At 39.0% G+C, this 24,762-nt stretch overlaps 1 protein-coding gene across 1 annotated transcript in view; it reads right to left on the minus strand.

Moving 5' to 3' along the window:
• Window positions 1-568: 568 nt before the first annotated feature.
• atp2c1 (ATPase secretory pathway Ca2+ transporting 1) overlaps window positions 569-24,762 on the minus strand; it is a 50,318-nt gene continuing 26,124 nt past the window's right edge. The window contains exons 4-27 of the mRNA XM_084727476.1: window positions 23,661-23,750; window positions 21,654-21,689; window positions 21,258-21,319; window positions 18,348-18,456; window positions 17,354-17,509; window positions 16,880-16,948; window positions 14,109-14,184; window positions 13,944-14,010; window positions 12,183-12,307; window positions 11,399-11,496; window positions 10,095-10,190; window positions 9,496-9,585; window positions 6,992-7,096; window positions 5,893-6,049; window positions 5,622-5,792; window positions 5,066-5,163; window positions 4,554-4,604; window positions 4,182-4,348; window positions 4,014-4,082; window positions 3,815-3,931; window positions 3,491-3,638; window positions 2,600-2,695; window positions 1,897-2,038; window positions 569-1,465 (exon numbers count right to left, since the gene is read on the minus strand). Of these exons, the coding sequence (XP_084583602.1) occupies window positions 1,344-1,465; window positions 1,897-2,038; window positions 2,600-2,695; window positions 3,491-3,638; window positions 3,815-3,931; window positions 4,014-4,082; window positions 4,182-4,348; window positions 4,554-4,604; window positions 5,066-5,163; window positions 5,622-5,792; window positions 5,893-6,049; window positions 6,992-7,096; window positions 9,496-9,585; window positions 10,095-10,190; window positions 11,399-11,496; window positions 12,183-12,307; window positions 13,944-14,010; window positions 14,109-14,184; window positions 16,880-16,948; window positions 17,354-17,509; window positions 18,348-18,456; window positions 21,258-21,319; window positions 21,654-21,689; window positions 23,661-23,750 (2,517 nt within the window). The 3' untranslated portion in view covers window positions 569-1,343. The remainder of the gene's footprint in view (window positions 1,466-1,896; window positions 2,039-2,599; window positions 2,696-3,490; window positions 3,639-3,814; window positions 3,932-4,013; window positions 4,083-4,181; window positions 4,349-4,553; window positions 4,605-5,065; window positions 5,164-5,621; window positions 5,793-5,892; window positions 6,050-6,991; window positions 7,097-9,495; window positions 9,586-10,094; window positions 10,191-11,398; window positions 11,497-12,182; window positions 12,308-13,943; window positions 14,011-14,108; window positions 14,185-16,879; window positions 16,949-17,353; window positions 17,510-18,347; window positions 18,457-21,257; window positions 21,320-21,653; window positions 21,690-23,660; window positions 23,751-24,762) is intronic.

Genomic DNA, 24,762 nt, shown 5'->3' on the forward strand with positions numbered 1-24,762 from the left:
CAACTTGTACGGAGAAAGTAAAAACGGACTTTGGTCAAGTAGATTACCGAGCCGCTTGCCCGCCTGGGCCTCTATTTTCTAATCTGTCCGTTCTGAAAATGACCATGAAAAACTTCCATTTGAATTTAAAGGTCACATTTTATGCAAAAATATACTTTTTCATGGTTTTTCAACAGAAACACGCGTCCCAGCGTCGCTTAAGACCCCCAAAATGTGAGAAATTTCCTTCTTGTCTTGTGAGAACGTGTGCTCCAAAACACCAGTCAGGTTTGTGTTCCCTTATGATGTCACAGAGGACATCGCATCACCTTGAGGAAGGTGAACGTCCCGCCCACTGAATACCAGGTGAATCACAGTGGGCAGCACCTGCAATAATGTGTCTTATGAACATTAAAACCTGTAAACATATTCTATTAGAGCCCCCAAATAAAAATATGAACCCAAATTTCTCACCTTTAATATTGACACGTTTGTTTAGATGATTTGATTTTAATATCGGCAGCCGTAGACTTCCACAGTAGAAAAGATTAAAGCTCTTTATGCTCTAAATGCTTGAAGTTGACTGTTGATTGTGTTTCTGTATGTGCACACAGTTTTTAACCTACAGCAACACTCACACACTGCCACAGTTTTATATATATATGTGTGTGTTTACGTATATAAAGGTTTCAGTGTCTTGCTTTTTGCAGCAGAAATGAGGAGTCTTGCTAAATAAAATGAGAGAAATGAAACAGTTTGTTTTCCCTGCGGTTCTAAAAAGACGTTTGTACCGTTACACCTCCACCATGTACAGTAAACCCATCATCTACAGAGGAATCAAAACCAGTCGTGTTGCGTGTTTGACGTCACCGCATTCGACCATGAAAAGCGAGCTGAACAGTGGTCAACACCTTCTAAACGATAGATTAAAAAAGACTCTACATGTCTCTATTCTTCAGAGGACGTCCTAAACAACGAGGAGTAAACTGGAGGGACGGTGTGGTCGGTCCGTGGCTGTGGCGAGGGGGAGGGGCGGAGCTAAACGGCCGCTGTGGATCCGGATTAAAGCCCTCCACTGGACCAATCAGAGTGCAGGCTCAGATCTCCCAGCAACCATCTTGTCCCACCGGTCCACTAAATCGCCTCCCTCCGCCTCCACCCGAGGCCGGGAGCTTCCTCCAGTTCCAGACCAGAGTTTCTCCTCCCTCCTGAGGAGCTCACAGGAAAATCCCACAAGTCCTTGCAGTCTTAATTAGTCAGTGCCATCGGTTGTGAGATCCCAAAACCCACCACGCAACCTCCTCCTATCCTCTTCTTCCTCCCAAAACCTCCAGAGTCCGGCGCCGGGGAGGGAGCAGAGGGGGTCATACCTCGTGGAAGTAGTCGGCAGACGAGCTCTTGTCGACTCCCCTCCACCTCTCCACCGTCTTGATGGCCTCAGACACCACACACACCGAGGAGGTGAGGGTCACCAGGAACAGCAGGTCTGCAGGAGGATCACAGAGTTTACACTGTTAGTACACACAAAGTTTATCAAACCTAAAAAACTCACCTGTGACTCCTCACACCTGTTTAATCAGAGGGAACTTAGGGGATTCAAACGGAACGAAAAAGGTGTTTAATACGTTTATTTAAACAAAAAGCGACTTCTAGGATTACAAAAGAACTCTGTTTTTACTGCACTTTTGTTCATAAAGTTTCTTTTCCAATAAAGAAAACTACTAAAGTGGAGAAAAATAAAAAGGTGCAGGAAACGTTAACCCTTGCTAAATTACTTTTTTAAAATCTAGCCCTTCTAAAAGAAGCGACTGAACAGGCCTGGTGTAGAAGATTATAATAATACCATTTTTCCTTTTGAAGTCACAGAGTGAAAGCATCTTTAAACCACCAGGCTTCAGTTAAATACTCTGTTCTTACCGAAGATGCTGAGGCTCTCTGTCTGGAAGATGTTCTGTAGAGGAGGGAAGTAGATGACGAGGAGCTGACCCATGATGGAGGCGAGGACGGCGTAACAGAACGTCCTGTTGCTGCACAGACCCATTTCATGGACCATACGGGTCTGAGAAACAATCAGACACAGTCACATACAAGCAGAGACACTGAAACAAAGGGCTGAAAAATCAATTGAAATTTTATCAAACTGGCAATAAAGCCTTCTGCAATTTTCAAATCACAGTGGGTTCAATATTTGCTGAAGGTAAAATGAGACAAAATATAATTTTAAATGAAATATTGTGGCGCTGCAGAGACGTCCTGACCTACAAATCAGATTCTACAGACTCTTTGTTTAATGCAGATCCCGGCAAAGATCACAACATCATCATTTTAATATTTTTCAAAAACTCAAATCATATCAAAACTGAAATATCAGCCAAAATAATCACAATTAGTGGTTTTGTTTAAATATAATGAGTGTTGGGATCAGAAACTCTACATCAATCCAGCGATTCTTATTTGATCTCAATTAAGAACTAACTATTAATGACTTAATATGTTTGATCTCAAGCTTTTCTTCCCAGAGTTAAGATGAGATGATGTCAAACACAGTGAAAACAGATCAAAAACCAGGCGGCGTTATCCTGAGTGGGCGGAGCATCCTGTCAGGTGTTTGTGATGTTACCTGTGAACGTGAGCTCAGAGCGTTGAACATGTCAAAGAAGACGAAGCAGGTGAAGGTCATGGTTGTGTCTCGAGGAGTGATCACGTTGTCCTGCAACTGGAAACCAAAAACAAACACAAACATTCAATAATCTCTACCAAAGTCAGCTGACTGGAATAATGTTGTATATATTTATTTTTAGATTGTTGTATATTATCACATGATGTTTTATGTATTTAAAACTTTTGTACTCCAATTTTTTTTAAAGTTACATCTTGAACATTCTTTGAGATTAAAGTCATAAATTTGCAAGAATAAAATCACATATTTATGAGAAGAAAACTTTGAAGAACAGTAAGATGTTTTGTAAAGGAACCGCATAATTTTTTCTAGTAAATTTGTGAGTTTATTCTTGCTAATATATGAATTTACAATCTCAGGGAATACTTGATTTTTTTAAATGAATTTGTGAGTATTTTCTCTTATATTTACCAAATTAATCTCAAAGAGTGTCTGTTTTTTTACTCACAAATTTATGACTTCAATCATGGAAACTGTTTTTCCTTTATTATGCCTTCCTCTGGCTCCATATTTATTTATTTTTTTAACATACAATGGCCCTAATACGCCAGTGTAGGTATCATATTAACACTGATATGATAAAAACAATGATCCACTGCTCTGAAAGTTAGTATTATAAATGCTAGATGACAGTGGATGAGACAGTGTCGTCCTCCTGTGTCTGTCGAAAATATCTTGATGGTTTTATAGAAACTGTGTTAATTTCCTTTTCCAGCTGTTTGGTTTGGAGGATTTTATTTCACATGTAGGACAATAAAAATCAAGTTTCCCCCAGAGAGAAAAACAAAAGAGATGTGATAGACGTTGTTCTGAAGCCTGTGTGTGATCCACCTCTCTCCAGAAGACAAACAGCGTCCCGCAGACGATGATGAGCGCCGACACGAGGACTTTGATGATCAGACTGCGAGTGATGATGCTGTCTCTGACGTTACGAGGAGGCTTCCTGATCACGTCCCGGTCCACCGGCTCCACACCCAAACTAATGACATAAATGCATCGTTATCTCAAATGAATGTCAGATTTCTCTGGTTTGAAACGTTTGGGATGCTGCAAGTACACAACTCAGTCAAAGCAGAACAGTTTCTGAATTTATTTGGATGTTTAAAAAAAAAATCTTTCAGCCTTTACAATAGGTTTCCCATGATGCCCCCGTACCTCTGAGCGGGAGGTCCGTCCATGATGATGTTGATCCACAGGATCTGCATGGCGTTCAGCGGGTTGGGGAAGTTCATCAGCGTTGCCAAGGAGATGAGCGTCAGAGCTGCGATACTCCTGGAGACCAGCAGGAGGAGAGAGCGTCAGTGTATGAAACTACATGTACTGCTTCTGTTTCACTCAGAACTTTTCTACTCACGTGCTGAGCTGGAAGCGGACAAAGTTTTTAATGTTGTTGTAAATTCCTTTTCCTTCCTCGATTGCCGACCTGGAATCAGAGAACAGACTTCACTCTTCGTTTCTGCGGTTAAAATGTGTCTTTAAACTTTCACCTGCAGGGTGAAATGTGCCCACGACGTCGACTCACATGATGGTCTGGAAGTCGTCGTCCACCAGGATCATGTCGGCCGCCTCCTTGCAGACGTCGGTGCCCGTCTGGCCCATCGCCACGCCGATGTCGGCAGCCTTCAGAGCCACGGCGTCGTTCACACCGTCACCCGTCATGGCCACCACGGCGCCAATGTTCTGGAGAGACTGCAGACAGACTTTATCTTTAATACACTGACTGATAATTATTAGTAAATAATTATTAGAAGTAAATTATCTCAACAAAGACTCAAAACCCAAAAATCTATTGCAGCATGTTGCCTTGAAATTTTGAGTTTTTTCGAGGTGAATCACAGAGTGTTTCTGCTCCCTGAAGGGATCAGATGGGTTCAGTTGTCTTCGTCCTGCTCACCTTGACGATCTTCAGCTTGTGTCTGGGACTGGCTCGATAAAAGACGGCTATCTGCAGAGACAGAGGACACAGAGTTTACAACCAGCAGAGCACAACGCAGAAGCAGTTAATTATTCCATTTCTGAAGGTCAGACATGATCTCTCATTCTAGAACAGAAACTAACTGTGACATCTGTGAAGGTTTTGGTGAAACTGGCAGATATTATCAGCTCTTTCTGACCTCCAGGTCAAAGGTCAACAGCTACAAAATAAATAGTTCACCATAACCAATGAATAACAGGCGACTACTTAGTGAACTCTGTACAGATTTTTCTTCCCATTAGAGTTTGATGGAACCTAAAGTGAAGTTCAGATGTTGTTTGGATCATTATAACTGAGTCTGATCATTAATTTTATTTATGAGGATCAGAGCGACTAGATAATCAGTCCCTCTGTTCAGGTAAAGTTCTAATCTCATCAGTGTTCAGCTGTGTGTGTGTGTGTGTGTGTGTGTGTGTGTGTGTGTTTCTCACTCTGGAGACGATATGTGAAAGCTGCTGCAGGTCGAGCTGATCCACCTCGTCTCCGGACAAACACTGACAGCCTTTGGAGTACAGACCCAGACGACTGGCTGCAGACAGACACACACAGACAGATGGTCAGTAGGACAAAGAGAAAAATCTCTCATTAATCACTATTTTCAGTTGAATAATCAGATGTTGATTATTGACCCAAGGATCAAACTTTATATCTGTGTGTTTATGTGTGTTGCTGAATATTATGTGTATGGTTAAAATTCCTAACTTTTACAACTTTAAAGATGTTTTAGTGTCTTTATGAGACAGTTTGACGGTGCAGATACAGACAGGAAACAAGTGCGCCATGAATGTGTTTATGATTCATATGAATAATTTGCCATTTTCTATTCAACAGAAACAACCGAGCTGCTTAATGAAAGAATGGAATATATATTCACAGGATTCACTCAGAGAAGCTTTTTCAGGCGTCACTCCTCCCCTCAGCCTGATGAAACCTTTTCAGACCCTCGCTGATAAAACAGAAACGCCGTCTGATGCTAACTGTGCTAACCTATGGACACGGCGGTCTCCTGGGAGTCTCCAGTGATCATCTTGATGGCGACCCCGGAGTTGATGAGCGTCCCCACGGCCTCTTTGACCCCTGACCTGGGTGGGTCGATGATGCCCACCAGACCCAGGAAGGTCAGGTTCCCCATCTCAGAACCCGACGCAAACGCCAGCACTGAAGACAGAGACACACAGGGACGTGTTTCCAGTGAATCTGTGTGCTGAAATAAACAGTAAGTTTTGTTTTATTATGTATTTTCTATTGGAGTTTTTACCTCTCAGACCAGCACTGCCCATGTAGCTGATCTGCTGCTGGTAGAGCTCCCTCTGCTGGTTGTTTAGTGACAGTGTGCTTCCTCTGCTGTTGTAGGAGCTGCAGTGTCGAATCACCTGCTCATACGCTCCCTTCATGAAGTAAACTCCAGGTTTATCCTGAAGGGGAGGGCAGAGATGTGTGTAACGAGGCTCACAGCAACACAAACAAAACACACCACAAAATATATCAGAATAAAATAGAGGTGTAATAACACCAAAAACTCATGGTACAATAATACCACAACAAAAAGTTCAGCACCACACTAAACTTCTAAATCAGCCCAGTTCAGATTATATAGATCTGAACTTCCTAACTTATTGTTCTAGAAGAAACATGATAAAAAACATGACAAAACTGAAGTTTAGAGGTAAAAACATGTTTTCCCACAATGTTTAGCAGCTTAAAAAGATAATTCCAAATCAGATTTTTTTTTAAATTATCAAATATATTTTATTATGTCTGACTTTAACATTTTAATTAAGTGGAATTTTTCCAGATGAGTCCAGATCATTTCTTTATTAGCACATTTAAAAGCTTGTGTTCTTCAGCAAAGCTGCTTCCTCTGAGTCCATTAGTCAGTTAATTGGTTCTGAGTGTTTCTTCTTATCGTCATTTTACAGGAACACTGGGAATATTAAAAATTAGTCATTACTGGAAAGTGATTATCACATCTCTGACTTCTCATTATTAATCTAAAATATTCTGTGATCTTTAAGACTTTATATGCATTAACTGATTCATCTGTGAGAAGTATCACATTACAAATGTCTTTCAATTAAATAAAGTATTTGTTGTATTGATCTGAGAACAGTTCTCCAACCAATCAGATCACAGCTGAGTGAAAAAGAAAAACACAGCAGTTTCAAAGGATTTAATTTCAGTCTTGTGCGCTTTCCTTTCTTAAGCATGAAATTGAGAGATCTTGAACAAACAGCTGGCTGACTGACTGACTGGCTGACTGACTGACTGACTGGCTGACTGACTGACTGACTGACTGATCCCAGCGCAGACACACAGTCTCCTGTTAATGAGTGATTACAGGTGGAGAACCTGCTGACCTGCAGGGTGCGGTGAACACAGCGAATAGCCATCCACTTCTGCTCTGAGGTGAACGGATGCTCCTCCAGACGGACGTACTCCTGCTGCAGGCTCTCCAGCCCCATCTGGAGAACACAAACACAGCTGGATCAGAAACAGCTGGATCACACAGGCCAGGAAGTTTGAATCCTGCAGGTTCCAACGGCAAGAATCAACAATGATTTGCATCTTAAATGGAGTCAATATGATGAAAATGTTAATAATCAATAAAATCCATTGATCTATCTAATTTCTCAGCGAGTCAGTGCCTGGTCCACTGTGGGAGACACACCAGCAACCACTTCACATTAAAGCAGACACAGTTTAATACAGAAGAAGAAGAGATCTGTCATCCGCTGAGCACACCGATCCATCCACAGCAATCAAAATACTAACTATGAAATAAAACATTAAAGACCATTGTGCTTTAATGTGTGCTGAGCTCATTCATTCATTGTCATACAGAAGCTGCATGACTCATCTCCCCAGTTACACCAGTAAAGGGCAGGCGGAGGACAGGCGCTCTGCATGCAAGCTGCAAGAAATGAAAAGATGAAGAGGAAGACGACGACGTCTTCTTCATCCTTTAGTCTCTTATTAATCTTCAGTATAAGATGATGCAACATGGTGGACACTGTTCAGTTTGACCTGAGAGACGAAACTCTCTGCTGCGACTCACTGCAAAGATTTTTACACGGAAGAAAACTAGCGTGTGTTTTGAGAAGCAGAGCTGTGCAAATGTAGTTTCTGTCAGGATTAAACCTGGTTTGAATCCAGCCTGTTCACACCTGATATTAACATGCACCTTGGGTGGTCGGACTTCACTTCCTGCTCTACCTGCAAAATCACACGTAGCTACTTTTCTGTTTGCAAAGACTAAATGTGTTGTTTTCAACTGGTGGACCGACAGCAGCAGCCAACACACTGCGACAAACAAACACAACGTTTTTCCACACAATGAAAGAAATAACTTAATGTAAAACATTTGCCGAATTTACAGGAAGGGCCAAATAATTAAGGATTTGTTGTAGACAGCCTTTTACAAAGTTTGTAAAGTTTGTAAGTCTAAACTCAACAACTCTTAAAATCTGTCTGATCTGAAAGCATTTCCTGATTTTACCTGAGCTGCCTGTTTATTTATTTTCTAACAGGTTTATTATTCTAATTGTTCCCTTCATGGATTTAATCTCCCTTTTAGTATTTTTTTCTTTGTGTTTTGCATAAATAAAATTCATTACTATATTATAACTATTACTATTCAAACAGCTGCTGAATGTTGGCCGGCAGATACACTTCAGATGTGTCTCTGCTGTGACAAACTGACAAAATGTTTTTTTACAAGGAAAGAAACAACTTCATGTTTTCCATCTAATGCCGAAATTATACGAAGGTATGAATGATTCAGAATTTTCTGCAGTCATTTCTCCTCACTCAACAACTCTTAAAACTGTGCAATATTTTAAGATGGTCTGGTGATATTACTGTTACTGTTCAGTGGTGGAATCAGTTGAAACAGACAGCGTGTTCACAGACTGATCTGCTGCTTATCTTGTGCTCACAGGATGTCAGTTGAGCAGACGGTCCATCAAATGTGGAACAGAGGACACGGCACGGAGGTAAAGCTATTGGACATTCAACTGACAAAAGAGCCCCAGTGTTTATTTGCATATAGAGCAAGGAAGTGAGATCACAAGTGTCCACTTGAGGGATTGTAATGTCAGCTGTGAACTGACGTATTCAGAGCTGTCCACTTGTGATCAGATCATGCAGGATGCATGAAAATGCCAGGTGGAAACAGGGCCTGTTTTACATGAAGACTAGACTAGATCCTGTCGACTAAAACACTTTAATACTCCTGAATCTTGTCGTACGAATGTATTTAACCAGGAAAAGGAACCAAAATAATTGAGTTAAGATTGTTTCATCCAAAAAAACAAGACATGCTGAAAGTAAAAACCGTAAAGAAAATCACAAATATTGTGTGTCTCTTCTTGTCTTCTTGTCCTTGTTTTGTTTGAGTTGAACATCCTGCATCAGCTGATTCTGGGACAGTCTGACCGCTGCATGATGACAGGAGCCATAAAAAAGCTGCTTCCTTACACCTGCTGCAGGAAAAGCTGAGTCATGTTACACAGACCTCTGAACACAATCTAATTATTCTGATGCATGTTTACATCTGGCTGTATCACTCCTGTCTGCAGTGAAGCTCACATGTACGTCTGAACTTTGCTTTCAGAAATGAAAATCATTTCAACTCAAATAAAAAAACAGGACTGGAATAAAAAGACAGGTCGTTAATACAGGGGTTCTCAGGTTCTATCTTTTTTTTTTTCCTCTAAATGCAAACCTGTTACTTCATGTTCACCTGCAGAACAATGAGTGAGTGAGTGTGGCTCATTCTCCAGCTTCAGAAGAACAGAGTCCAGATTTAATGAAATGAAAGTTAAGACGGAGTGTTCGCTCAGTGGTTTGTGTGTGTTTTTACCTTCATGGCGAGGGCGATAAGCGCTCCCTCTGTCGGTCGTCCCAGCAGAGTGTTGTTCCTGATGACGGAGTCGTTACACACACAGCCAACCTGACATCACACAAACACACACACAGTCAAACATCTCCTACAACAGCAGACAAGCTGGCAAAAAAAATAAAGTATGTTTTGTTTTTAATAATTTGTACGGTGTGATACAGGGTTCGGTGATCTGACAGCAAATCGTATGATATTTACTTGAAGAATGACTCAATACTATTAATCTCCTATCAAAATGATTGGCGATAACTTTAATAATCAACTAATTGATTAATCGTTGCAGCTCTTATATACAGAATGAAGAGCATACATGTATGAACATATTTTTTGCAATGATCCCTCAATAATATGGTTAACACTTGAGACAAAGTTACGTAACACAGGCAGGATAAAGTTTGTTAAACTTCTGTTAAAACAATCAGCATTTTGTCTGTTAAAAAACAGTTTTCCTATAAATTATATAGACAGTAAACTGTGATGGGCTGATATCAGACTGATAATTCATTGTTTGATCGATACGTGGTTCTGGGTGTAACTGCAGCTCTGACGTGTGGACTCACCTCCACGATCTTGCTGATTGAAGGGCAGGAGAAGCCGTGGATGACCTCTCCGTCCAGTAAAACTTCTCCCGCTCCGTTGTAGCCAACGCCCGTCACCTGCAAGACGACACCGCAGGTAAAAAAAAAAATAACCCACTGCAAATACAGTACAGTAATACAGTACTCAAATACATGTACGGTGAGTTTGTAAAACATAACTGTAAACCAATCCCTCTGCTATGAATGAAAAACATAATCTGCATCAATGTAGATTTGAAGAGTTCCTCTTGACATAAAAAAAAGAGAAAACATGTGACAGGTGTGCAGTGTTTTACATGAACGCGCTACAACAGCGCCGTTCATTGAACACGCTCATATTCTTTGTGAACGATGACCTTAACGTGAGCGATGTTCACTCCTGTAAATACGGACAGAAATGTCAGTTTGTTGTAAAAACTTTGGTTGATCTGCAGCCTGAAGTGTCTGAACTACACTGAAGTAGGGCTGAACAATTAATCCAAATCATAATGTGGCTTTCTGCTATTTTCAAATGTAAAGCGGAAGTGCATCTCTGTCGTGCAGAGTCTTTTCCTCTGCTGGTAACCAGGATGTCTTGTATCGTCCTCTCTCCACGGACGGACTGAGGTCACCGAGTCTTCATATTTGTTCAGGATCCGTCTCTGATTTGTATCTCTGACAGTAAAGAGATAATTTATATTCATGGTTTAGAGCCAAGTAGAAGTTCAGTTTGTTTTGAGTTTTGGTTTGATTCGTGCCTGATGACCATCTTTTGCTGTCTGCAGCTTGTCGGCTAGTAAAACACCGACTTGTCTGATTTTTACATCATTATTCTTATTTTGATTGAAAAACATGTTAAAATGACTGTGGTGTGATGCTTTTGCAGGCATCTGTACCAAATGAAGAAGCTTTTTTAAGTCTGTAGAATCTGGTTTGAAGAACAGGACATCTCATTGCAGAAAGCCATATTGCAGTTTTGATAAAATTTCAATTAATTTTGCAGCCCTAATACAGACGCCATGTTACAACAGAGTGTGTATCCAGATGATTGTTTGGCTGGTAAGTCTATGATAAATCTGACAACTCATTTTGTGTTTCTAAAAAATATCACAAAAATGTATGTATTGTTTCTAAGTTACCTTCACTGTTATCATTATATATATGGAAACTTGAATTTCAGTCTGTCAAAGCGATCAAGAAACACAAAAAATCTCTAAGTCTGTCTCGTATAAGTTGTCACATTTTTAAAAAAATTAAACTTGATGAGTGACGACGATGATGAGTGCTGGACGAGGAGGGGTTCAGACCTCGGCGTGGAGCCCGTCCGACGTGAACAGCTGAGTGACCGTCATCTCGTTCTTGGTCAGAGTTCCCGTCTTGTCTGAACAGATCACATTACAGCAGCCTGGCGGAGAAAACAACAGCAGGAATGTTACTGTCAACAGGAAATGACACACATGATGATGAAACCCCCAACACCGAATGAAAACATTTCTTGATCGTGCTGCTTCATAATAAAAGTGTTTAAATAACAAAATAACAGGGGACTTTTATTGTGAAGACTTTATCCCAGAGACTCGAGCTTCCTTGAACTCGTCTTCAGTTAACTCTTTCAGTCCAGTCACACAAAACATATTTTAATGCAGCGTGTAAAGAAACAACAACGTTATCAAGTTACAGTGTCTGATTGAAGAAGCATCAGCTGATACTGACTTAAGTTTATCTGCTTACATACTTTGTTGACTTTCACTGGTGTTATTTCAGGAATATTTATTCTGACTAAATGTTTTTAAAGACACTAAAGAGACAACCTATTTTATCACAGGCATTATAAAAAAAATAAAAATAAGATCTGCTGAATCATCTAAAAAGGATCAGAAAGTTTTTGTTTGTTAGCTAATTTTAAAGGTTTTGCATTTTAAGGATGCAGTTTAGTTCCTTTTGAATCAGACACTTGATCTTGTGGAGATTAACATCCTTTGAGAGAAAGTCAGATCATTTTCTGTTCATGTGAGCAGAGGAAACGTCAGAGTTGTAGGCTGAATCTGTGCTGTGATCATTAACTTTTGTAATCTTTTGTAGTTGACCCACCCAGAGTCTCTACGATGGGAAGCTTCTTGACGATGGCTCTTTTCTTAACCATTCGCATCACGCCGAGCGCCAGCGTTACCGTCACCACGATGGGTAAACCCTCTGGGATAGCAGCTACTGCCAGGCTGAAAGAGAGAGAGAAGCTAATCAGTGATCAATAATCAATACCATACCTCGTTCATCACTGCAAGTACTCAAGTTATTATTATTAGGGCTGCATCATCTGGCCAACTATCAAAGAAAATCTGTTTGTATCATTTTTTCTTCTATTACTTTTCATATGTGTGAGACGTGTGCTATAAAAAAAGGATTTTAGGTTTTGAATCTAAAATATGTGGATTTAAAATAAGGTTCCAAACTGCCGGCTCTTTCCCTAATCGATCATTGGTAAAATTAATGATCAATTAATCGAACAATCATACCTAAACCTTAAACATTTTGCATTTGCCAAAGAACACCAAATGTGTTCTTTCCCTCCTCAGTCAGAGTTTTATTTCCAGCGTTGCATACACCCTTAGAAATACAGGAGCTAACTAGAACCATATAGGGTTCTTCAGGAGGAGAACCACTTTTGGTTCCTGTTAGAACTTTTTTTTAAAAGTTCACTTGGAACCATTTAAAACAAGTCTACACAGAACCCAGCATAAAGAGTTATACCTAGAACCATCTGTGAAAGTTTTCACCTAGAACCCCCTGAGGTTCTACAAAGAACCCTTTTATAGTGCAATGGTTCCTATCCAGAACCTTTCTACCTTTCTTAGGGTGTTAAAAGAACCTTTTTATATTCCAAGGGTTTTATCTAGAACACAACAGCAGGTTTTATCAAGAACCATTCCATGTTATAATACAAAGAACCCTTGATGAAAGAGTTCTTCAAAGATTTCAATGATCTTTAAAAAACTCTTTCTTCTAAAAAAGGTTCTTCGGGTGAAAAGGGTTCTTAATAGAAACCTTAGTCTTACAAAGAACCCTTGACAGACCCCTTTGGAACCCTTATCTCTAAGAGTGTAGACTATGAAACATGTAAAGGGATACATATTTCAGTTGTAGAGGATCAATTACAATTTTACCTGATCTATCAAATTTTTAATGAACAATTAATTAATTGATCATTGATTGTTATCATCTAATATATGTAGAAAAAACAGAAACAAACAATAAATAATGAACAGACATTCAGTGAGAAAAATAAATTAATATTTGATGCACAAAAAGGAGTAGGAAGAGGCAACATGTTTGTCCAGTCTTACCACTATTCAATACTAATCCATCAATAAACAATCAATTACATAAACCCACTCGCCTCCATTACACCACTGTACATTTCATACCTAATTAACAATACTTCATAATCAGGAACCTGAAAAGAGAAAAACAGTAAAATCACCTTTTACATTCTCTTTCCTCATTTCTGTCTTTTTTTTTTTTTTTTTACATATTTTTAAAATGTCTGATATTTTTACTTTGTTTGATTTCTTCCTCCAGTGCAAAATATTATTTTAAGTACCAGCTTTGTTTCTTTAAGTGTTTCAGTGAGTGTCGACAGTTAAACCCGATCCTTACATCTACCACACCTAAAGGAAAAACAGCTGTTATCATAACTCGTGCTTCTGACAAGTCAAACCGTCCACTGCTGCGACAAAGGTCAGTTAGTTTTAATCTGATAACGGAGGTGACCTGCAGACTGACGGAGCTGCTGCCAGAGTTCAATCATTTACCAAACACACACACACATGAACACACACATCAGCGAGTGGATACCTGACACCGATCGTGAACATGTCCAGGATCCTCTTCCCCTGCAGCCAGCCCACCAGCATGATGACCCCTGAAACACAACGCAGAGAACACAGATGTGATGATGAGGATGATGCTGAGGACGAAGGCCGATACAGGACAGCTGACTGCAAAAACAAAGCAACGAACCGATGATGCCGAAGGAATAGAGCGACAGCTGCTTCCCCAGCAGGTCCATGCTCTTCTGTAACGGTGTTTTGGGAGCCTGAAAAAACAACAGACACAGATCGTTTACTTCAGGAGTTTTCATCATGAGTGGATGTAATAATTTACATCAAAGTCTGGGTTTTATATGAAAGATGAGAAACGCTGCTGCAAATCATTTATGCAAAACATGTCTGACAGCAGAGTACAGTTTCCCAACCCACAAAGACGTCATGTCACTGTGAGAGCAGGTAACACGTAGCATCACTGTTCCTCCACACCTCACTTCCTCTAAACAGTCAAATTCAACCAAACCTACATCACTTTTCATATGAAACAGAGCAGCAGATCAACTAACTGCAAAAATGTATTTTAAACAGTTTTAAAGTTTGTTCTCAGATTTTCATTTTGGCTGCAGGATCTAATTTACACATGCGATTCAGGATTTAGGATTTCATCTTGCAACTAATAGAAACCCTACAAATAAAGCATTAATAGAATCAAAATGTTAAGATTCACACTCTGCATTGCATCATATCATACATTCTGCTACCCTGAAGAATCAGGTTATGCAGGTAATCAGATGTGTTTCTGTGCTCTGTGGTCAATATAAATCTATACATAGATACAGACTCCTCCCCCATCACAACCTAATTCTGGAACAACGGTTTACTTGTTTCAACCGATACAAAATCCTGACTTTGTTTTGTTTCCGTGTCTCAATGAGGGAAAGACTCAGTGGTGGAAGCACACTCTTTCCTAACAGCTTAACTGTGTCTGAACATAAACTGTCAAATGTTGAGTGGTGGAAACTGACGTACTCAAACTTTAAGAAGCTACTTTGTGTGTCACTTTTAGTCCAAATCATCTTGAAGACAAAGATTCATCTCTCATCTCATTATCTCTCCTTTCATCCCTCCTCTGCTGTCACAGTGAAACTTTCTCTGTCTGAAGTCTCTGTCGTGCACATGCATTAAAGAAACCGGATTACTTTGTTGTTTGTTTTTCACAGAGTTTGATCACATGCAGCATCCACCTCCTCATCCACCTTAAAAAATCCAACAGTGTAGAAATAATCAGAGTAACAGCAAGAATTTTAAGCCTTTAGCTGTGTGAACATTTGTAATTTGGTTTTTGTTGGTTCTTTCTTCAAATAAATCAAACTAAAATTATGGTTAAATAAGAATCAGAACAAGAAATGAGACTGAACAGACAAAAACATACAAAACACATGAATGTAGAAACAGCAGAAATAATATTTAGAAGTGTGACTGTTACTTAAATAGATGAAGAGTGTCTTGGTGTTTATATGTCCTTTGATATCTGCAGGAGTGACTTTAAAATCATTGTTTGTCCAAATACACACAATATGCTTTTTGTGAAGCTCAGCAGCAAAGTATGTTTTTTGCAAACTGGGACAGAAAGTATATTTTGAAAACAATACAATATTAAAGTTCACTTCCACTCAAAAATAGGTTTTCCTCTTGTTCCTAAAGTTTTTAGCACGCAGAGTACATCATAAAAATGTTTTTTACATTCATCTGCTCAAAGAGGAAAGTTTCTCTGAGCTCAGTGAAAATCTGAGTTTAAAGGGACAGTTAGTACTTTAAGAGATTTGGATTACATCAGATGAGCAGTATGGAGGCATGTTATATTTTTAGTCGGTTGTTTTTAAGTTTGAAAACTGGTCACCATTCACTTCCACTGTTTGGGCGATTCTGTTTTCCTGTGAAACTCTAGCAGAGTTTTGTGAATTAAAAAAATAAACCCAACCCTCAATCGGCATGAGGGTGAGTAGATAATGACTGAATTTTCACTTTTGGGCGAACTGTTCCTTTAAGTCTGTTCATATCCATGTGCAACATGTCAGTGAAATGAAATATAGAATATTTAATAATACAGATTGTTTTATATAGCTGACATACAGACTCTTTTTGTTCGTGTGCAGTGTGTCCATAAAGTACAGATTATTGATTACATGAGTAATATGTCAATGAAAAGCAAACTGTTTGTATTTGTGTGTAAAACCAGTCATTTCACAGTGAGTGTTGATTTGAGTTTAGTCAGTTGGTGCTGTGACTGAGGCTCAGAGCATAATGACTGTTATTGCTCATGAATATAAACAGGCAGCTTCTCACAGAACAGAAAGTGTCACCTGTGTGGTTTGGGAAAGGTCGAAAATGAAATGCACTTTTTGTTTTATTGTCCGTCATATCATAACTTGAGACAGTTTTTTTTTCTTAAATGAATTTGTGTTACAGGCCTATCTGTGATATTTCTGATGTGTTAAATGATGCGTTCAATTACCCGAGGTATGTTGATATAATATCTAAGAAGCAGGTTTGAGTTTCAGTATTTGCTTTAAGGTTGTTTATACTGCAGGAAGTGCACTTCTGTTTCTTTTGCTCTCACTTCATCACGATCTTTGATCCTGTTCTGTTGGTGTTTGTAGTGTCATGTAAGCTCATGTGGGCTGGGCACCCTGTGGTGCATGACACTTTAAAAAAATAAATACCTTACCCTATCATATGCTACTTTTCTAATATGTAACCTGAAAAACTTTTTTTGAAGGAGAAAAACTAGATGCCTTTGGGGGGATTTTGATAAAAATTAGTAACTTAATTAATAATGTTTTTACAGAAAAAAACAGATAATTGTTCTAACCAGATATTTATGTCTTTATACACGTCTGTCTTTAAGCAGCTTATTGGCTTTTTTAAAAAACTTATAATCAGATGAAATGTAGGAGAACGTACCTCTTCTGCTTGCATCATCTTGAACACCTCCCCAAACTCAGAGTTCTCTCCGGTTCCTATGACGATACCCTGAGGAACACCACACAAACACATCACATATGAACATGCATAACATTAAAGGTTATGTTATTTGTTTTATTAAGGTCCCATGTTGGATTTAATTGGTGTCTTCAGTTTTGGTTTGTTTTTTTTAATGTTCAGGCAGGTGTGTTACAGTGTGTTTGTGTGTATGTTCTCACAAAATAATCAAACCAAACAAAGAAAAAATAAGCAGTAGATATTTGTAGCTTCTGGTTTTCATCAACTTCTCTGTTACTCTTCAGGATTCTAAAGGCACAATTTGATCTGATGTGTGTCAGAAAATAAAGACACAAATCTGAATCAGTCAGTTTCTGATAAAAAATGAAACTTTGATACTTGTTGAAACTAAAAACTTGATTTAAGAAGAAGGAAATGTAATAATCCAGGTGGTACCTTGGCTTTGCCGCAGCGCACTAGTGTCCCCATGAAGGCGATGTTGCTGCGGGAGGCGATGTCTCCGTTGGCGGTGGCTGGCTGGGGGTAGGTGTACTTGGAGCAGGGGGTGGTCTCCCCCGTCAGACTGGACTCATCCACAGACAAGTCGGTGGACTGAGAGGGTGGAGGACAGACACAGAGAGGACAGTAAACACTGATGAATGGATATAAGTGAGTAAGATATGTCTTTTTGTCTCCACAGGTAGATGTGGTGTAAAAAGGCGTTGAGTCGTATTGCTCTCCTGTAGACATGTTTCAACAGTTTGATGTTGACCTAAAGACTCTCCAGGTTACACCAGCAGTTCATTACAATTAATTAACTGGAGGTTAAGGGTTAAGGCTCTGATCAGGATTTTTCAGGCCGGTCACAACCACTGAAGTCTTCTATTTATTTATTGGACTATTCTTAACAAAAGTATATACTGAGTATAAAATAATGAAATAAAAATAAAAATCAGTGGTTATATTGTCCTTTTATCTATTACACTTCTTTCCAGGAACTAAAGAACTTCCTGCCTCATATCAGTTCTCTTCTAGACAACTACAGGAAATGGGGCCTGTGTTGTGGTTGTACTGAGCAGCTTGCAGGTGACAGTATTTGATTAACTGTGGGAGAGCAAACAGTGTGTTCCAGGAAAATTATTTATTCACGCTCAATGAAGCTGCACTACAAACACTAGAATTACTGCATCTCGGTTGTGTTCCACCACCAACCAGTCAAGTTGCATTTTAAGTCCACGTCTGTCCAGACTCAGAGGTTACCTGCTTTGGACTGACAGCTGCCCGTGTTATGTGACCACTTTTGTCAAAGTAAAACAGGAAACACCAGCATAGTAGTGCATAATCGTAACAAAGATATCTCTGGGCAGTTTTAAAATCAACAGTTCTCTTTTATAAACCCTGATGTCACATCCATCTTGTTAACAATGCGTTTGTGTGTATCACTGTTTACCTCAAAGAGGCGGAGGTCTGCCGGGACTCTCTCTCCCACCGACAGACAGACGGTGTCTCCAGGAACCAGCTCTCTGGCCAGCAGGTGCTCCAGGTTCCCCTCCCTGACACTGAGGAACAGAGAACTTTTAATTTAAGGACCATCTTTATTTGATTATTATATCAAACCAGAACCCAGCAGAAAAACAAAATAAAATGAATTCGCTCTTAAGAAAAATTCACTGAACCCAGTTCAAGTCCAACCCTACAGAAAATACTGTAATCATAAACATCATAAACATCAGATAGTGAGACAAAGCACACATGAATAACACAGTGCATTTAAGCCCCGCCCACACCAAAGAGGAAAACGATCCCTGGCTCTCTGTTGACTTGTATTGTCTGATGGTGACTCTTGTGTCACTTCCTGCCTGCTAGCAAACAACAGAAAAAAACGTCTAAAAGCTGTTGTGGGCTGGGATGCAACAACAACAAGTTAAAGAACCCGAAACTAAGTTTTTATAAACTGCTGAACAGAAAAAACGAGTCTTTAAGAAGACAGACATGAAGCGTCAGCAGGATGAATGGAGAAACTGTAGGATCCTGACACTCAGTAACCTTACGAAAAGATTATAGCTGCTAATTTGACTCTACAAACTGTAGAAATTTAAGATAACTGAGCTATAAAAGGCCTGGTTTTGACCTGGTGATGCAATCAAATAGTTGCTCATATTAAAGTATTTCACCTCTGGCCATTCAGCAGGATCATTTCTCACAGAAAATTAAGGTAATGAGAAAGGACACTGAGATTTACTAGAAATATTGAGTTTGTCAGTTTAACTGTCTCTCTGGTAGACACAGGATGCTAAACTAATTCACTGACGTACAGAAATCTAATGTTTCTAGTGAGATACAGTCTCTTTTTTGGGTGTTTAAGCACTTGGTTTCATACTGTAGCTCAGATCTTTTCCCCCTGGTGGACATGGGTTTCAGTGTCTCTAGAGAATAAACATAAAAGGAAATTTAAAATCAAAAACTTAAGGAAAAGACTTGATTTCAAACTGTTCCAGAGGAGAAACTCAACTGAAAGGTCATTAAAATATTTCCAAAACGGGTCGAGAGAGAGAGATGGACGGAGGAAGAGGAGAGAAAAACAAACAAGGCTGAACACGAGGTCTTCTCAGATTACTGGCCTGCTGTTACAGGTTCTGCACAGTTGTGGTGTGTGTGTGTGTGTGTGAGCTCTCTGCCAGGTGAAGGGGCAGCTGTTCCTTCTGTCTACGTTCATTTGAAGTGTAAATCGAGGTAATTTAGTCTGAAGGAACATTTTCTCTCTCTGAATCGTCAACATCGACCATCAGATGAACGTCTGAGAAAACATGTCTTCAATGAAGTGTCTTCTTTTAAAAGTTGATTTTATTATTGTTTTGTGATATTTTATGGAGTGAAAGACAGAAGACGAAGGGAAATGAAAGAGTCATATTATCTGCGTTGCTGTTGGAGGCTTTTTAACCCCTTCACCCTGCAGGCTGACCAGTCTGAGATGACAGTTCATGTGGTGGAGCCTCCATGTGAATGTGAAAACAAGAGTGAGAGTGTGTAGGAGTGTGCAGGGGCCAGATTGGATTGGATTAGGAAAAAAATGTTATTTCCACCATGTTTTTAGCCTGAATCTTCACTGTAGATCTTGCACACTGTCTGAACTGTGCGTGTGTGTGATGTGACGGTGTGCAAAAGGCATGCTGGGACTTTAGGAGACTTGGATTACAGCAGATGAGCAGTATGGAGGCATTTTGTGATTTTTTTCCAGTTATTTTTTATATTTGAAAACTGGTCACCATTCACTTCCGTTGTTTGGGAGATTTTGCAACACTGTTGTCCTGTGAAACTCCAGCAGAGTTTTATGGACTAAAAAACTGAACCCGACCTTCAATCAGCATGAGGGTGGGGAGATGATGACTGAATTTTCACTTTTGGGTGAACTATCCCTTTAAGAGTGTGATTTAGACTCAAAACTCAAAAACTGCATACGGCTCTGGAGCCACAGGTTGAAGACCCCTGCTCTACACAAAGCGGCAGAGTTTGACGCAAACTTTTAAAACTTCTGTAATTCAACTGCATCCCTGAGTGAATCGTCCTGATGGAATGTGGAGCCACAACATTCGAGGAAACATTCTGAAAAACTGAGCAACAGCCGACCAGAACGTCTGTTCTGTTAGGAAGTGAACAGGTCAACCTGGACTGAATCACATCAACAGGGCTATAACCACAGAAGAAGAAGAGGAGGGTGGATTCAGCTCTCCTAATGGGGCTGTAAACTCTCAGCTCTTTCCTCAATCAATCAAAGATAAAATTAACGATCAATTAATCGATTAATCATACTTACAAAATCTTTAAAGTTTTGCAGTTACCAAACGATACCAAATGTGCACATTGGTAGCAACAGGGTTCTTCAGCTTGTCTTCACAAGGGAACTATTTTTGGCTCTGATAACTTTTTATTAAAGTTCACAAGGAACCCTCTCAAAGAGTTCTACCTAGAACCCAATGTAAATGGTTATACCTAGAACCATCCCTGGAGGTCCTGTCCATAACCATTCAACCTTTCCAAGCTTGTTAACAAGAATCCAACCAGGTTCTAACAAGAACGTTCTTATGTTCAAAGGGTTTTATCTAGAATCAACCATGAACCATTTTATGTTTTTGGTGCAAAGAACCTTTCAACAATCTTTGAAGTGTTCTTAATGGAACCCTTAGTCTTACAAAGAACCCTTGACAAACCCTTTTGGAACCCTTATTAAGAGTGTAGCTTATGAGGGGCTACATACTTCAGATGTTTATTTGATAGATGATCAATTAAATTTTACATGATCGATCAAATTCTTAATGACCGATTAATCAATCATTAATTAATTGTTTCCATTCCTGCTCACCAGTGACATTCTGGAGGCACGAGCTTCCCGAGTTCTTCTAGAGACTTCTCTGAGCGGTACTCCTACACACAGAGAACACAGTTACACAAGCAGAGAACAGCTGGAGCCGTGAAAAATTCATCAGCATACATATGGAAGTATATCCAACCCACACACACATGTATACGCACACACATGTACACGCACACACATGTACACACACACACACACACACACACACACACACACACACACACATGCACACTGTGAATGTGCAGCAGATTGCAGATGTGTCATGTTTTCACACTGTAATCATCTGTTTAGTTTGTGGTTCCAACATTTATGAGAACATTAAAGATGAATTCAGACTTTTGTTTGACTGAACTGAAAACACAAACACACTCCAGCAGGACTCACCTGGACGAAAGCAACTGTCACTACGATGATAATGGCCTGTAAACAAACAAACACACACACACAGAGGCAGCCGGTCAGGCTTCAACGTCACAATTTACAACAACAACAACAAAAAAACACCTGAAGTGAAGTGAGTGACTCCTCTGCTGCTGAATCTGGAGACTCATCTGTTCAGAAAAGTTAAAGATGTCAGGCTGCTCACAACAATAATTTATTAAAATCTTATTAAAAATATGAGTTTACTCTTAATATATGGAACTTTATGATATTTAAAGATTTTTTTTCCTCAACATAGCATGACTTAATTTTACAAACATTTTATTTTATTAACAAGATATGTTTTTTTTCTCAGAATACTATTATGTTTTTATTGTAAATATTTTACTTTACTTTTTCTTACATAATATTTTGACTTAATCAATGAAATTCACTTTTTCTGACACACACACACACACAGATATATATAGAGTTCACTTAGTTGACTTTTTTCTCAGAATATTTTGACTTTATTAATGAAATATTAATATTGCTTTTTCTCATAATGATTGTTTTCTTGCCATATTTTTCACTTTATTCTGGAAATATTATAACCTTATTATCAAAATAGTATTTTTACCATACTATGACTTTCTTCTTATATACCTTTCGTTGTAATATTTAGATTTTATTCTCAAAATAGTTTATTTTCAAAATTATTTTTTTTTTCTCAGAATACTATGACTTTCTTTTTGTAATTTCTTTTCACTTTATTCTGAAAATATTACTTTATTGTCACAATAATATGACTGTGTTTTTTTTTTACCTTTCCTTGTAAGTTTTAGAATCTATTCCCAAAATGGTATGATTTCTTCTTATAATATTCTGACTTAATCAATGAAACATTAATACTTTATTTTCCTCAAAATATTATGTATGACAATTTTCTCTACTCTCTCTACATTAAATCTACTTCAATTCAGTGTTGTTAAAAAAATAAAACATGAAAACACGGTAACTTTTTTTTTTTTTTTTAATAAGTGCTGTATGTGAGGGGATAAAAATCTAGTAAAGACCAACAGTAATGTCAAACAGGATCTCGTCCACATTCTGGCAGTTTTTTAAAATTACACAACAACCCAGTGAAGGTGCAACACGTGTGTCAACAGTTTGAGTGAAACGACCTCAGGACTGCAACAGGTTTTCTGTTAAACAGATTTAATGGCTTAAATAACTCATATATATATATACAAGCAAACAACCATAATTGTTAAACACACGACTTTAGTTTATCTGCAAACAGAGTAAAGACACAACATGCTGTTTGCTTTTCCTACAGGTTGTAACATCCTGTTGAAACAGGATTCATCCGTTTTTTACAGGGTAAAATTAAACTCCTTCAGGGTACCTGAACCAGAAACCCCACTTGGAAAAAATTAAAACTATCCCTTCAATGCAGTTTTTGATCTGAGAGCCTGATGTCATTTGGTCAAACAACAGCTGCTTAATCTAACCAACCACTGTCAGTTTCAGAGGATTATTCCTCTTGATTTTGTTGATCCAATGACCTGATCTCAGGACAAACTTAACATTTTTAGCTCCACGGCTAGTAAACTTTTAAGAATAGATAAATCAAGTGTGACAAACTTTCATGTTGTGGCTCTAATGATCACAGCAGGACGTTGGACTTTTACCTTCATTTGTAAATTTTAGCATCAGAAAATTTTTAATGTTTTCCTTTTTTTTCTCTTATCCCACACATTATCAATGCAAATACTCGCTGCCATAACAACATTTCCCCAAAGGGATCCAAAAAAAGTTTTACGCAATCTCACATCTAACGGGCAGAAACCAGCAGCGAAGTTCCTGCATGTATCTACATCTTCTCCTGTGCTGACGCTGCCATAAAGTGCTCCCTCTATTAATAACTGTACAGGAACTGCAGGCCTCAGAGGTGATTTATAAAGAGGAGAAGAACGCAAAAGAGGTGAACTACTGAAGTGTGCTGCTGTGGTGTGAAGTGGAACATACCACAGTGATGCTGATGGCGTCATCAAACTGGTGCATGAGAACGCTGATGACAGCCGACGCCAACAGCAGCAGGATGAGAGGATCTTTGAACTGCAGAGAGGAGAGAAAGAACGAGGTCATGACATCAGTGAAGTGGGTTAGCAGCGACAAAACGCACACTGATCATCAATGGCCTATATTCTGACAACGCTGGGTGTGTGTCTGCGTGTGTGTGTGTGTGTGTGTCTGCGTGTGTGTGTGCACTTTTATACTTTGAGTTTTACACCTCAACACTGAGCTCATTCTGGGAATTTTTTTTTTGGGAAGGGAGGACATTTCAGAAAATTAGGTAATTCTTTTGGGAAGGGAGGGCATTTTGAAAAGGGAGGACACTTCTGCAAAATGAGGACATTTTTGGAAAGTAAGGACATTCAAAATTTAATTCCATTTCATTTATTAGGATCCCCGTTAACATCACCTGCTCATTATTTTAGGGTTCCACACAAAACACAATACTCTTTACTAGAGCTGCAAGTAGCTACCATTATCTTCATATTCGATTAACTGGATGATTATTTGCTCAATTAATAATTGTTTGTTTATAAAATGTCAGTACTTCAGTACTTCCTAAAGCCAAACCAACCCAAAGATCCAGTTTACTGTCAGTGAAGAAGAGAGAAACCAGAAGATGTTCACATTTAAGAAGCTGAAACCAGAGAATTCTGACTGTGGACAGGCTCAGCAGTCAAAGGTATTTTAGCCACTTTACATTAAATTCAATATCAGTTAAAGTTTATGCTATATTTAGAATATTTTCATCACTTTACTTTGCTGTCAGAGACAACGTTTTTAACCTTTTTCGGGTCTTAGCTAACGTTACTTGAGGCAGCAACGCCCGTGTTCTGTGAGGTGAAATGACTGATTTTGTCCAAAGAGTGTAGGACATTATACAAACTTCAGCTTCACGTTGTTGAGTCGGCTCACAGAGGCAGATTATGTGGGAGCAGTGAGATTTTGTTGAATCTATTTGAGTTTTTTTTTTTTGTTGAAAGATTGAAAAGATTGGTTTGCAGAAACTGCACTTTATCATAAATATCCTGAGCATAATAAAGTATAATTCAGA

The sequence above is a fragment of the Lutjanus erythropterus genome, chromosome 9, assembly GCF_056507025.1.
Source record: "Lutjanus erythropterus isolate fLutEry1 chromosome 9, fLutEry1.hap2, whole genome shotgun sequence".
Lineage (NCBI taxonomy): Eukaryota > Metazoa > Chordata > Actinopteri > Lutjaniformes > Lutjanidae > Lutjanus > Lutjanus erythropterus.